Here is a 16,396-nt window from a genome sequence, read left to right on the forward strand (position 1 = left end):
AACCAGTTACCATTGATATATTATTTACCAGTGACCAATTCATTTCTGTGTGATGCTACCAGACAGATGTGCTGAAAATTCCTTCTCATGAAATAAAGCCTGTTTTACTGCTAGATAATGCATCTGATTACCCTAATGCTGAAAGGTCAGTTAGCAAAGATGGAAAAATTAAATGTTTTTCTGCCTCCTAACACTGCTTCACTGATACAGCCAATCAGAGTGTAATTGTTGCATGTACATGTAAGATGGTTGTATAAGCAACACTGCAAAATTTATATGCATACAACATCAGATCTGCTATCTTCAGCTCAGCAGCTGCATGGAAAGATATGAAGATTACTACCTTTGCCATTGCTTGGAAGAAGTTGTTGTACAACATAGAACCTGAAATGGACTTTAAGGGGGGGAGGGGTTGAGGCATCTAATTTTTGGGACACTTTTCTGAGGATTGGCAACAAAAATGTCATTGAGAATGATGTGGAACAGTGATTCAAAAATTATGGTCATCTGGATTTTTTTTTCTGAGGTAGAGATGGCAGAAAATGTTCTTCATGGAGAACAGGAAGAGGAGGGTGATGACAAAGATGAAGAATCAGTTGCACCTCATTCTAAATTGTCTGTTATGAGACACATGGATGACATCATCAGACCCTGACATGCTTCTTATTATGAACGTTTTAGAAAATTTCAATCTACGGTAATAAGGAAGCATCACTAGAGTATAAGGCAACTGAAGCTTAATGATTTCATCAAGACCACTTTATCATCTGGGCCTTATTTCACCAGAGCCCTCTAACCAGCAAGGAATTAACACTTCTCCCTCCAGCTAACAGTTGTATTTCTGACTCTGAAAATTGTAATTCTTTCAATTAAGTTAATATTAATGTTGAGTATTAAGTTTTTTTAACATTTTTGTATGCTTTTTTTTATTCAATAGAGTTTAAGAATTTGAAAGTATTTTTTCCCATCTAAAATGAATTTTAAAAAAAATTTTCACGTTAAAAACAAATTTCTCGTAGACAGGCTTATACGTTGGTTATGCATTATTAAAACACTTAGAGGGGACAGCCATGGGTTCACCACTCTCCCCACCCTTGGCCAATTTCTTTATGGAGGCCTTTGAAGAAAAAGACTTGCCCTCTGTCCCACAAAAAACAACCATATGGCTTCGCTACGTTGATGATGTGTTCGCTATTTGGCCACATGGCTTTGAAACACTTCTCTCCTTCTTAACACACTTAAACAACCAACACCCCAGAATGAAGTTCACCCTGGAAAAAGAGGAAAACAACAGCCTCTCTTTCCTAGACACACTAGTCACCTGCCAGCCTAATGGAACCTTGGTTTTCTCAGTTTACAGAAAACCCACCCATACAGGCAGGATACATTCACCAACAACCCCCCCCCCACAACAATATGGAGTGGTGAAAACACTATACTACAGGGCTAAACTAATCTGTTCAAACGACTTGGCCCTAAACACTGAACTAAATCATATCCTCAACACTTTCGCAGCCAATGGCTATCCCCCCCAAAAAATCCAAAAAATATTAGAACGTACAAACCACAGATCCCCCCCCCCTCCACAACTAGGATTGCTCTAAATCCATCACCATTCTCTACATCCGAGGCACCTTGGAAAAGATTACCAAAATCTTAAAAAAACATGTCCTGACCTCCTGTTACAGACCTTACAGAAAATTGGCATCCCTTATCCACTCCACTAAAGACCAACCACTTCCCCTAGACCTACCTGGTGTATACCAGGTCCCTTGCAGTTGTAAACTGTCTTACTTTGGCCAAACAGGCAGGACAGCGAATATCAGAATTTCTGAACACAAGGACTACATCCGTTTTCACAAGTACAGCCGAATTATGGTCTTCCAAGTCTCTCTGTCTTGAGCTAACTGGTAGATGTCAGATGGAGTTTTACAGTTCAGCCTACTGATGGTTTCGCATATGTATTGCCAAAATTGTTTGCATGGTCTTACTGCGATTGCCATCTTCTGGTTTGTACAGGATGAGGGATTCCAAAAAGGGTGAGACTTCAGGTGTCTGAGTTGTAGTTTTTTGACTATATTGACAAGTGGTTCTTGCTTAGCCAGATTTAGCACAGCAGAGTTAATGACATGGTCCATCCAAGTGTATCCAAGGATCAGTCTGAGACGTAGTTCCAAAGGAGTTAATTAGATCTGTAGTTTTTTTGGTGCTTATTGTCCAGGTTTGAGAACCATACAAGAAGATGGATCTACTGGTTGCATGATTTAATTTTGTCTTTAATGATATTAATGATGATTTCCAGTTGGGGGGTGGAGTGCGTTATGGAAGACTAGAGCCAGCTGTTTGTTTTCTAATATCATTTTCTGTATTGCTGGTGACGATCCAAGGTATTGAAAGTCCTTTACTCTTTCTAAGGATTTATTGTTGATATGAAGAATAAAGTTTTCACAACCTATTGAGAATACTTTGGACTTTTGGATGTTGATCTGCAGACCAGTAAGTTTAGTCTGTGCCTCTAGTATACTGAGATGTTTTTATGCATTTATTGGTTCTGTATCAATAAGTACAACATAGTCAGCAAAGCTAAGATCAGTTATTTGCAATGTGTGGGTGGATGTTCTAATGTTAAAACCAAGGTCTTCTGTGTTGATGAGCCAGAAGATGTAGTCCAAGCATACTAAAAACAAATAAGGTGCTAGTAGTACCTTGCAGGACTCCTGTTGTTACCGGAAAGGATTCTGTTTTAAAGATTACTGTAGCATTGTAATCTATAAGGTGCTGAGATTGCTTGTATGAGTTTTGAGGGTGGACCATAGAAGCTGAGTATTTTAAGCATTGCTTCTCTATTAATGGAGTCAAAGCCTTTTTTTGAAGTCTATATTGGTTAAAATGAGTGGTAAGTTTTTATCACGTGAACCTTCTCTGATTCTTCTGATGCAGTGTATCTGTTCTACTATACATCGTTTTTTTAGAAATCCAGCTTGATTTTTTCTTAAAAGTGGTGTTAAGTGAGGTTCTATTCTATTGAGTATCATCCTATTGTAGATTTTAACTGTGGTTGATGGCAATACCTCTGTAGTTATCCATTCTATTAAGACTGTCCTTTTTTGAGTATAGGGACAATAAGGCCTTGGGTCCATTGTTGAGGTATTATTCCAGTGTTTAAAGCTTGATTCATTATGGCAAGGAGATTGAAATATGTATTATACCCAGCATTTTTGAAAGCTTCTGCTCTGATTCCATCAATCCCTCGGGGCTTGCTTGCTTTGGTTTGATCTATTGCTAATTTTAGTTCCTTTTCAGTGAAGTCTTCACAATTTATTGGTAGAGCAGTGGTTAGATGCAGGTCTGCTAGCTGACTTGAATGTTGGGGATTATCAATATTGAATAATTCTTGAAAGTAGTTTCTCCATTCTTTCATCGAGTTCTAATTTACTGATAGCTGTCTACCGTTTTTGTCATGTGTGACAATATTTCCACTTCTTTTTGTTTTATGGTGACAGATATAATTTATCATTTGAAAAGTGTTTTTGGTATCCCCAGTTTTATTATAATTTTCAAGTTCCTCACAGTATTTATTTATTTGATTTTCTTTGTGTCTGATCATTACTTCATTGACCTTGTTATTTAAAATGTCTAGTTTATCTTTATTTATTTTATTCCTGTTTAAGCTGTAGAGTTTACTTGCTTTATTTCTTTCATCTAATATTTATGTCTTACTCTAGTATTTGCCAATGATAATGTATTCTCGCCTTGAAGTGTAAACCCATAGTGCTTCTCACATAAACAAATGCATGAAGCACAGCAATTGTTCATTTGACCTTTATTAAACAATTTAAATTGTTTTTCTCATTTACATAATTTAGTATTGTGTGCCTATCACAGTTATAATTGTGCTCTGATGATGCTGGTTAGAAAACTAGTGAAATATTAGCAAGTTTAATAAATATATATTTTCACCCTCTTGGTGTTGTTTATACTGTAAAACATTATTATGAATCAACACCTAAGCCTGTCTATATATAATTTTTCTTTCTTGGCATCAACATATGATGAATATTGCTTGTGCATATATAAAAAAATACTTCCTCAATTCACTGAAGGTGTTATTTTATCTTGGAACAGTTCAGCTTTTTATATATATATGTTGACCCCATACATGCAAAGTTGAGGGACTTATAGGCACATTAATGCTGTGTGTAGGGTGAGATGAAGACTGAGATAGAAGTTTATTGATTTTTTTGAAGAGTTGCAGGTTGTAGTTTAGGAATACTTCTTGAGGAAGGCTGTTCCAGAGGACAGAGATGCATGGAATAAAAGAAGATGAATAAAAGCAGACTCTGTGTGTTTGCAGTTTTACAGTAAATGGGTGCTGGGCAGCTGCAGCTCATGTATTAACACGTGCAACAGAAAGTGGAGAAATGATGACTGCTAATTCACTGGAGCAGTGACTATGGATGTACCTTTAGAACAGACATAGTGCTGAAACACTGCATGTTTGTGAGATAGAGGTTGAAGTGAATCTGTAAAAGGGATTATCAATGAGCCTAATTGCATGTCTCTGGATGACATCAAGGATTTTAAGAGAAGTTTTAGGTACACCACCTCAAACACGTGAGCAGTATTCCAAACATGGACGAATTTGAGATTTGTATGTAGTGAAGAGTGGATTGGGTGTAAAATAAGCTCTTGAATGAAAGAGAATGCCAAGTTTCTAGGATGTTGAGGAGGTTTTTGATGTGATGTGTTCATGCCAGGAAAGACTGGAGGTAAGATGGGATCTCTTTTGTGTGAGAAAAGGCAAGACCGTGTTTTGGTGGCATTGAACATAAGTATATAAATCAATGTTTAAGGCACTAGTTGTAGATGATCTTGTAGCCTGGGATATCAGAGTACTGCATGGTTTGTAGGATGAGTGGAGAGTACTATCATCTGCAGCGCTATGGATGGGATTTGTGGTTATTGTGAATAGGTCATTTATGTATAGGAGAAAGAGAATACCATGATTCTCACAGAACAACCAGAGAGAAAGCTGACTAGCCAATTACAGAGGACAGCAGGGATACTGTCGAAAGCTTTGGAAATGTCAAGGGCGACAGCAAAAGTTTCTCTGAACTTTTCCATGGTATGTGTCCAGTGGTGGGTGGGTTTTACAAGGTCAGCTGCGGATCTTGAATGGTGGAATCTATACTGGTAGTTGCTGAAAGACATGAGCTTGGGAGTGATTGAGGAAAGAACTCCATAAGAGAGGAAAAGGAAAGAGTATGTCTTCAGTATATTTGGAAGGAGAACTAGTAAGCATGAATTCAAAAGTATTAGAAAAATGGAGAGGGGTGTCTGTTCTGGTTAATAGGTAAATGATTGCATTAGATCATTACTTTATAACTACTATTTCAGTATTTTTTCCAGCTTGTTAATGGAATTAGAAAAGAAATTTGAGTTGGAATTTGTGGATATTCGTCACTCAGGAAGATGCCTTGACTTTTTGGCAGAAAATCAGGGATAAGAAGTCAGAGAAATCAAGAAGAAAAGATTCTAGATTGTGAATTCTGTGATGCACAGAATATAAAACTGTACAAATGCATAATTATTACCTTTCTGGCAGAGAAAGAATCATTCAGAGAAGTTTGAACTCTTAACAAATATAGTGGTTGTAGCTGCATTAGGACATATCTGGAAGCACCTATATATGTTTGTATTATGTCATGAGGTGGGTGTGGAAATGAATTTTTTTTGTTATTTTTATGTTTTTGAAGTTTTTTTAAACCCTATTAATATTGTACCCCCCCCTCCAATGTTTTGAGTAGACAGTTATAGAGGAGTGACAGGAGATTTTCTTAGTTAGTGTGTATCTCTGGTATTCTTCTACTATAGATATCTTTTTGGTATCTTAAATCTTAGCAAATTTTGAACTTTGCTATGATACTGATAATGAATTTATTTGTTTCAACTTTTTTTTTTCTCCCCTACATCTCAAGAATACAATCTCTACTTCTCTTGAAACTAAAGGAAATTATCAGTAGGATATTTTATAACTACTAATCTGTAACATCATTACTGTTTACAATATTTTCCTTTTTTATTATAGGTACTCTCCAGTTTGTTGGCCTAAATTACCCTATTTGGATATGGCCTGATTATTAATGAGACAGTTTCTTTATGGTTAGGTGGGCAACTTCAACAGTTTTCTACCACATATTTCCTTTCTATAGCATAAGCAAATGGGAATAATGCATTCAGTATTTGTCACATCTAGGAACATCTCCAGTGTAGATTAGAGAGTGCCTATAATATTTGTGTATATTCATGTTTTTGAAATTCAGTTTTAAATTCAAGTCATATCAATTAAATCTACACCAATAAAATCAATACTATTTCTGTTCATTTTTGTTGTTCATTTTTAGGTTCTTCAGGCTCAGATGAACCACCACCAAAAGTAAGTATATTTTTATTGATGTGCATTTATTTTATTGTTAGTCCATATCAGTGCATTGAGGTGGGAAAAAATTGTACTTTAAAAGTTGTCTTGATAAGAGGTAATTATATCTAGCAAACTCTTTAATTAGGAAAACAAATTAGCCAGATGAATGGTGATGGCAAATTCATCTGTGTGTGTGTGTGTGTGTGTGTGTGTGTGTGTGTGTGTGTGTGTGTGTGTGTGTGTGTGTGTGTGTGTGTGTGTTTATAATTATTAACTGACTTACACACCAAGAAAAAATACGAGAGATTTAATAAGGTTTCACTACTAGTTTCATCGGAAATGCTGACTTTATCAGGTGAATACAATACCATAGAGAAAACAACATCTTAAAAATATGTGGACAGACTTATGTGTTCGTCGAACATGTTGTTTATTATTTTAACGGTATAATAGAACACAGAAACTAAGTAAATAATTAATTTATTAACTTGATGCTGATATTTCGCTGGTATTATAAGCAGCATCTTCAGAGCACAAAAACACTGTTTGTCACAATACGCGAGACTAAAACAACATGGTGTACTTAAACAAAATTGTAGCAGCAACACAAAGACTAGAGTCCTGATTTTGGCGCCCTCTATCTGAAAAAAAAAATAAATAAAACGCTATCATATATTACTAGAGTCCTAGAAAAGTGCTAGTTTTTTCTTAATATGACTGTCTCCCAGATCTTCGGCAAGTTAATACAGCCATATTTGTTGAGATTTGGAGTGTGTTTTAGGGCTTCTGTCGCCTCTAAGAACAATCTCTCTGATTTATAAGGTTTCTGTGTAGTACTTTTGTGTTTTTCCAGTTGATCCTGTGTGCAGGGGTATCCAGAGCATGGTCTGCTAGGCCCGACTTCCCATAATGATAATTCCGGACTTTTTTTAATAATTTTGTATGTTGACTGATCTTGTAATAGTGTGTGCATTTTGTTTTCATATTCAGTTGTGTCCATCACCACGGTTGCATTTCCTTTGTCTGCTTTTGTCATGGTAATCTGGCTGTTGTTGTGTAGCTCTTTTATAGCAATGAATTCCTTATGTGGGATATTATTTTTGGGAGGCTTGGACTTGATTAGGATGTTGGCCACATCTAAACGTATGTTGTTAGCTATTGTTGGAGGTAGGTCGTATATTCCTCGTTCGATGGATGCCATTATTTCTACAACAACGGAACACCATACAACGACCGCAATTACAACAAGACCTCATCGTCGTGAATCTATCGTCACTCACCTTAAGCAAAGAAGCCATGACTGCTTTAAGTCGAGGGCACAACTTTGCCATAACTCCCAAGCAAGTTCCAAAAGCTGAAATAATGGCGTCCATCGAACGAGGAATATACGACCTGCCTCCAACAATAGCTAACAACATACGTTTAGATGTGGCCAACATCCTAATCAAGTCCAAGCCTCCCAAAAATAATATCCCACATAAGGAATTCATTGCTATAAAAGAGCTACACAACAACAGCCAGATTACCATAACAAAAGCAGACAAAGGAAATGCAACCGTGGTGATGGACACAACTGAATATGAAAACAAAATGCACACACTATTACAAGATCAGTCAACATACAAAATTATAGATCGCAATCCCACCAACACACAAAAGAATAAGGCACGAAAATTATTAAAAAAAGTCGCTTCCTGGCCCAAAGACACAGTTAACAAACTCAAACCCTTCCATGTTAAAACACCGAGGATCTATGGATCACCAAAAATTCACAAACCAGGCACACCCCTACGCCCAATTGTGGACAGTATAAATAGTCCCACATACAAACTGGCTAGACATTTAGCGAAGCTACTAGCCACTCTCACTAACAATTCTCCCTCCTTTGTCAAAAATTCAGCACACCTAAAAAGCATCTTACAACACCTTACCCTAAAAAGCTCAGACTTAACTTTGACATCACTTCACTATTCACAAATGTACCACTAATAGAAACCCTCAATCTACTGAAGTCACACTTCCCCCCTGATATATTTGAACTATTCAAATTCACAATACATGCAGGATATTTCACATGGAAGGGGAAAATATACAAACAAATTGATGGGACAGCCATGGTCTCCCTCCTTTCTCCCCCCCCCCCCCAGCCAACTTTTACATAGAACACCTGGAAAAACAAGCAATCAATACAGCCACTCTCAAACCAACACTTTGGCTACGCTATGTTGATGATGTGCTTGCTATTTGGCCACATGGCCCTGAGACATTGAAAACATTCTTAGCACATTTAAATAGCCAACATCCAAAAATCCACTTTACTATGGAACTGGAAGCCAACAACTGTCTGCCCTTCCTGGATACACTCATCACACGTCTCCCAGATGGTTCCATATCATTTTCAGTTTTCAGAAAACCCACACATACAGGCAGATACTTACACAAACAATCACACCATCATCCTTCTCAACAATATGGCATATTAAAAACGCTAACCCATAGAGCGAGAGCAATCTGTTCCAATGACAAGGCTCTTACTGCTAAACTGACTCACTTACGCCACACCTTCTTGGCCAACGGCTACAATCCACATAAAATAAACAAAATACTAAACACTCCTAAGAAACCTCTCCCCCCATCCACCACAGAGAACTACTACAAAACAGTCACCATCCCTTACATTAACGGCACATCCGAAAAGATCTCAAGAATTCTCAATAAACATAAACTACGCACTACATTCAGACCATGTAGCAAATTAGCCACCCTCATCCGCTCACCCAAGGACAGCATTCCTCCTTTATCACATCCAGGAGTCTACCAAGTACCCTGCTCATGCAATCAAGCCTACTACGGTCAAACAGGATGAACTGTGAATATCCGCATCAGCGAACATAAACGATACGTCCGGAATTATCATTATGGGAAGTCGGGCCTAGCAGACCATGCTCTGGATACCCCTGCACACAGGATCAACTGGAAAAACACAAAAGTACTACACAGAAACCTTATAAATCAGAGAGATTGTTCTTAGAGGCGACAGAAGCCCTAAAACACACTCCAAATCTCAACAAATATGGCTGTATTAACTTGCCGAAGATCTGGGAGACAGTCATATTAAGAAAAAACTAGCACTTTTCTAGGACTCTAGTAATATATGATAGCGTTTTATTTATTTTTTTTTTCAGATAGAGGGCGCCAAAATCAGGACTCTAGTCTTTGTGTTGCTGCTACAATTTTGTTTAAGTACACCATGTTGTTTTAGTCTCGCGTATTGTGACAAACAGTGTTTTTGTGCTCTGAAGATGCTGCTTATTATACCGTTAAAATAATAAACAACATCTTAAAAATATATTGTACTTTAGACAAAAACAGAGTTTAGAACAAGTAGTAGTTGTGTTTGAAATCAAGCCTGAATGTTACTTCTGGCGTGAAGCATTGTGCGTGTGAATGATATCATGAGTGTGCCAAAACTGGATTGCAGTGCTATGTGAATCGGGCAGGCTGTAACTGAGATTGCTGTTTAGATGGGTAAGGTCGATAGCTATTTCTTTGGATTCCAAGATACATCTTTCTAATTCATCGGAGCATTTATGGATGCTTGAAGTTGAGTTCCAGTCTATTTGATGATGTCGTCCTTCAACATTAGTATCGGCCGAGAATAAAGCGTGGCTGGATAGGGCACTAGCACAGACTCTGTTATAAGAAATGTCACGTTGGTGTTCTTCTGGGCGGAGAGAGAGAGATGGACTTTTTCTGTCTGGCCATAATATGGTTTTCCGCAACTGCAATGATTTTTTATACTCCTGGGAACTGAAGAAGGTTGTGTTTTACTTTAGGTTGACTGAGGTAAGAACGGAGTTTTGGAAAAGTGGAGAAATATGTTTTAACATTAAATTTCTTCAGGATTTTTGCTAGTCTAGGAGAAAGAGAAATTATATACAGTAAGGAGATGTAGGCTGTTGGGTTCGAGTTATCTTCATTACTATGTTGATTACATACACTAAGACGATTATAGATATTTTTAGGAGAGCAACTGTTATTTAAGAAAGTCCTTTTGAGGTAACTAAGTTCTTGTTGAAGTTCATCTTCTTCTGACAACAGGTATCTCGTCCGATGAGCTAGTGTGGAAATAATTCCTAATTTCTGAGGGGATAGTGGTGAGACAAAGTATGTAGGTATCTATCGTTGTGTGTTGGCTTTCTAAAGATAGAAATCTTGAGACGATCCGTTGTTCTAGTAAGCTTCATATCTAGAAAAGCTAAAACACCATTAACTTCTGGTTTGGATGTGAAGTTTATATTTTGATGAAAATTGTTTAAATGATCCAGAAAGGATTTTAAGTTTTCTGTGCCTTGCTCCCAAATTAGGAAAATTTAGTCCATGTAATGTAGCCAGATTTTGGGTTTCAGTGTCACTGAGGAAATGGCCTTTTCCTCAAAATCTTCCAGAGAAATGTTGACTAGCACTGGAAACAATGGGCTATCCATTGCCAAACTGCTGTTCTGTTTGTAGATCTTGTCTTCAAATAAGTAGTAGTCTGAATCCACACAATGCATAAGTAAGGCGAAAATCTTTTTAGATAACTTGTTTTTTAAAAGACTAAGGATTTCCTGGGTTGGAACATTTGTGATTAGTGAGATTATGTTGAAGCTTTCCATTCTGTCTGCTTTGTTAAGTTGGATGTTCTTTATCTTTAAGACAAAATCAGCCGAGTTTTTGATATAAGAAAAGGATTTTCCTGTGAGATGTTTTAAGGAGGAGGCGAGATATTTTGAGAGATTGTAAGTAGGGGAGTCAATGTCTTCAACTATTGGTCTAAGAGGAGTGTTTTCTTTGTGGATCTTCGGAAGTCCATATAAACAGGGAATAAGAGGATGAAGAGAGCAGAGCAATAGGCGGATATTCCTAGGTAATTCTGAGTGGATTTGAGATTATTTGCTTCATGCCAGAACTAACACTTGGACTCAATTTCAAACACAACTACTACTTGTTCTAAACTCTGTTTTTGTCTAAAGTACAATATATTTTTAAGATGTTGTTTTCTCCATGGTACTGTATTCACCCGACGAAGTCAACATTTCTGATGAAACTAGTAGTGAAACATTATTAAATCTCTTGTATTTTTTCTTGGTGTTTAAGTTAGTTAATAATTATAAACATGTCATTTAACTGAGTCAATTACTCTGTAAATATATATATACATACAGGGTGTCCCATAAGTTCTGCAATGTTTCAATAATTCACGAAACTCGGAAAACTTTGTATATTAGAGTGCAGTTTGCACAAAAGTGAATCGCAAGGAGGGGGATTTTTTTTGTGGCGAGAAAAAAATTAGTTCAAATTTTCACTGATAAAAGGGCACTGTACCACATGCCTCATATGTTAATACATGCAAATGAGAGGTCTATAAAATGCAGGGTGTACCGCTGACAGCTTGTAATGAATGCGTATTCCCATTCATTGGGGCGAACAGAATTATTTTTGTTAAAAGAAAAATCTATTGCTGTGATGCTTACATTGACATTGTGATTCTCATGCACCATGAAGGATGTGAAATATGGACGTTTTCGCTATGCCTGTGATTCTTGCTGCTTCCCATGCACTGCTTATTGATTGTGCCGCCTAGGGCATTCATCTGCGATAACACAACAGTGGTATGGGCTTTGGATAACACTGGTCTTCATGTTTGAGGGCGATCTGACAAATTTCCAGTTATCTCGAAATGTCGTATTAGACACTAGTCTGGCAGGAGTGATAGGATCTCCAGCTTTCTTCATTCTTTTCTGCGTTCAAAACTTTCATAAAACTTTCGTGACCAATTCCCGACTTACGTAAAAACAACTTCACTAACAATGCCTTATTCACCAATATTAGCGTTACAGCAACAAATTTTTCTTTTAACAAAAACAATTCTGTTCTCTCCAGTGACTGGGAATTCTCCAGTACACCCTCTGGATTTTATAGAACTCTTATTTGCATGTATTTGTAAATGAAGCATGTGGAACAACACCCTCTATTGGTGAAAATTTGAACTAAATTTTTCCTCCCCACCAAAAAATCCTCCTCCTTGTTTCGTGCAAACCACACTCTAATATACTGATTTTTATGAATTATTGAAATATTTCAGAACTTTTGGGACACCCTGCATATAAATAAATAAAAAAAATATAAAAATTTACATTTTTTAAAACCTTTTCTAGTAACAAATGAAACTAAGAAATTCAGTACAGAATTGATCGTCTAGTAGTCCTGATGTTCTTAAAAATAGAACGACAGCATTGTATGGTTTGCTACTTTTTATTGCCACTATCAACAAGCATTTTTACATCAGAATTTGTTAATTTTGGTGATGGTCACGTGTGTGTGTGTGTGTGTGTGTGTGTGAGAGAGAGAGAGAGAGAGTGCATTTAAGTTTTTGAAATGATCAAAGTATATATATATGGACAGGAACAGTTTATATACTTTGATCAGTTGGTTGCTTCCAGAAATTGGGAAACATAAATATATAAATGTCATTTTTGGATTATTCTATTTTTTTAAGCAGTACATGATTCAATGCTTTGAATATTTTTAAGTCAGTACATTCTATGAATTCTTCAGGCTGATAAAGAATAAATGTGGCTCAATAAGTTTTAGCCCCCCTCTAAAACTTACAGTAACTTGAGTTCTTCATCCTGCAAACTAGGCAAACCAGTTAGAAGAATACAATCAATCAATTAATAGACATAATATACTAGCCATATTTTAGTTGCTTCAGCTGTAATTCCAACCAAATTACTCTGAAATGTTCACGTTTTTCTGTCAGTTCAAAGTGATGAAAGAAACTATGATTTCAGGAAAACTTACAGATGTAGTTGAAATCAGTTTTTATGAATTTTAATCATCTTGAAATAACCATAATTTTCTCTTTGGATTTTGAAGTGATCATCCCTGACACTTTTAGGCTCATAATTGAAAATAATTCTAGTAGCAAGGCTTATACGTTGGTCATACATAACTGGTAATTAGCTTAAGGAATTAACAACGCATATAAAGGATATTAATTAAAGGCAACTTTAATGGATACCTTCAATATTTCGGCAACGTCACGTTGCCATCTTCAGGAACATACAAATATGGTATGTGCACGCAGACACTAACAAAAGCAAATGAGGAAGAAGGCAGGAAACTAATCTTGTTCCTAAAGTCCTAATGGTGCCCCCTAGTGGGCTAATTGGGTTGTTTTGGCTGTTGGGCTGAAGTTCTTATGATGCAAGTCTCCCAAATTTGGGGCAGTTTCATGCACCAAAATTTGTTGAGGTTTGGAACGTTTTTTTAGAGCCACTGATGATTCCATGAATAATCTTTCATACTTGAACTTGCTGCGGTGTATTATTTTAGTTTTCTTCCAACGAATTCTATGACGGGTATCTAAGGCATGGTCTGCCAGCCCAGAGTGGCTGTACTGGTGAAACCGGATGTAGTCTCTTTGTGTTCTGAAATCCTGATATTTGCTGTCTTGCCTGTTTGTCCAAAGTAGGACAATTTGCAGCTGCAAGGGACCTGGTATACACCAGGTAGGTCTAGGGGAAGTGGTTGGTCTTTGGTAGAATGGATAAGGGTTGCCAACTTTTTATATGGTCTATAACAAGAAGTCAGATCATATTTTTTGAGAATATTGGTTATTTTATCAGAGGTGCCCTGGATGTAGGGGTTGGTGATAGATTTAGTGTAATCTTTATTGTGGAGGGCGGGGAGGGGGTTGTAGTTTACTGGTTTTAGTATTTTTTGGGGGGGTTGTAGCCATTGGCTAAGAAAGTGTTGAGGATGTGGTTTAGTTCAGTCGTCAGAGCATCATCATCTGAGCAGATTAATTTTGCCCTGTTATATAGTGTTTTTATAGCCCCGTATTGTTGTGAGGAGGGGGGGGGGAATTGCTGGTGAATGTATCTGCCTGTATGGGTGGGTTTTCTGTAAACAGAGAAAACCAAAGATCCATCAGGCTGGTGAGTGATTAAAGTGTCTAGGAAGGGGAGGGTGTTGTTTTCCTCTTTTTCTAAGGTTAACTGGACTCTGGGGGTGTTGGTTGTTTAAGTGTGTTAGGAAGGGGTGGAGTGTATCTCAGCCATGTGGCCAAATAGCGAACACATCATCCACATATCGAAGCCAGATAGTGGGTTTTTGTGGAGCAGAGTTTAAAGCTTTCTCTTCAAAGGTCTCCATAAAGTAGTTGGCCAAGGGTGGGGAAATTGGTGAACCTATGGATGTTCCCTCTATCTGTTTGTAGAATTTTCCTTGCCAAACGACATAGCCTGAGTTCATTGTGAACTGAAACAGGGCTGAGATATCAGGAGAAAATGTGGCTTGGATGAGCTCTAGGGTTTCTTTGAGTGGGACATTAGTGAATAGGTAGGAGACGTCAAAACTGACCATTATGTCAGTGTATTGGAGTGATAAGTTTTCTATACTTGCTTTAAAGTGGGCTGAGTATTTTATGTGTGATGGTATGTTGCCAATATAGTGTGAGCATTTTGGCTAAATGTGTGGCAAATTTATATGTGGGGGAATCACTGCCATCCACTATGGGACGTAATGGCACATTTTGTTTATGTATTTTTGGGAGTCCATATAATCATGGGGGGGTGGGGTTCTAGAGTTAAGGTTTTTGTTTGTTAGTGACTTTCTTAAGGAGTCTTTGGAGAGTTCTAATCCGAGAGCTGGTAGGATTATATTCAATAGGGAGGTAGGTAGTACGGTCTAATACTAAAGCATTAAGCTTACCTTTGTAGTCCTTTTGATTGAGAACCACAGTGGCATTTCCCTTATACCCTTTGGTGATTACTATTTTTTTTTTTTTCTCTTCATTTCTAGTAGAGCTGCATATTAGTCTTTGGCTAAGTTGATTTTGGAGGTTTTGCTTTGGTGAGAACACCGGCTACATCCAGTCTGACATTGTTGGTGATATGGTTAGGAAGGTTGTGAATCCTACGTTCTATTTGGATCATGATTTCCTCGGCAGGTATTCTTTTAGGAGCTAGGGCGAAAACGTGAAAGTGCAGTGAGTGCGTCAGGCTTTAAAACTACGGACGAGAGGTTAACTACCGTATTTGAGTGGTGGCTGTTGTAAGAAAGTAGAATTCTTTATCAAGTTTTCGTGTTTTTTCAAGAAGAAAACTAAAATAATACACTGCAGCAAGTTTAAGTATGAAAGATTATTCAAGGAATTGTCAACAGCTCTAAAAAACGTTCCCAACCTCAACAAATTTGGGTGCATGAAACTACTCCAAATTTGGAAGATTTACATTATGAGAACTTCAGCCCAACGGCCAAGACAATCCAATTAGCCAGCCAGTGGGCACCATTAGGACTTTAGGAACAATATTAGTTTCTTGCCATCTTCCTCATTTGCTTTTGTTAGTGTCCGCATGCACATATCATATTTTTATGTTCCTGAAGATGGTAACCTGACGTCGAAATATTGAAGTTATTCATTAAAGTTGCCTTTAATTAATATCCTTTATATGCATGGTTAATTCCTTAAACTAATTACCAATTAATAATTGAAAATATTTGACATTTAAGATAAGGAAAGAATAATTTTAAATAATTAAGTTATTTTCACTTAACGCTGTTTAATGGTCACAGCTGTATAATTGAGAGGAGACCTCCACATAGCCTTCAAAGGAATGCAGAGAATCCAAACCAGGGCTTCTGACCTAATGTTCAATCCTCACCTTCTCATGATGCACCCTGTTAAGTATCTACCTGGATACCGAACAGACAACGATGGGTTGGCAATTTGGGATTTGGCCAACCAAATTGTATTCTTATTGGCTTAAACCAAAATTTCAAATGTTGTTACAACATGACAGAATTTCATGCTGGCTGGGGCATCACATGGTTAAACAAGGCCCCTTGTTTTCGTCAGGGAACCAGGGTAAATAGCAAAAAGTCAGCTACTGGAACAAATCCTAAAACTTACCCCAACTCGAAATC

General features: G+C 37.3%; 1 protein-coding gene across 5 annotated transcripts in view; it reads left to right on the forward strand.

The window, feature by feature from the left end:
- Window positions 1-16,396, forward strand: part of LOC150107502 (focal adhesion kinase 1-like) — a 496,861-nt gene that overhangs the window by 354,907 nt on the left and 125,558 nt on the right. For all 5 annotated transcript variants that reach the window (XM_090391922.1, XM_090391925.1, XM_090391923.1 and 2 more), the window contains one exon: window positions 6,405-6,436. In XM_090391922.1, the coding sequence (XP_090248048.1) occupies window positions 6,405-6,436 (32 nt within the window). The remainder of the gene's footprint in view (window positions 1-6,404; window positions 6,437-16,396) is intronic.

The sequence above is a fragment of the Typopeltis vanoorti genome, chromosome 4 (assembly GCF_054136105.1).
Source record: "Typopeltis vanoorti isolate ZY-2024b chromosome 4, IOZ_Tvanoo_1.0, whole genome shotgun sequence".
Classification (NCBI taxonomy): domain Eukaryota; kingdom Metazoa; phylum Arthropoda; class Arachnida; order Uropygi; family Thelyphonidae; genus Typopeltis; species Typopeltis vanoorti.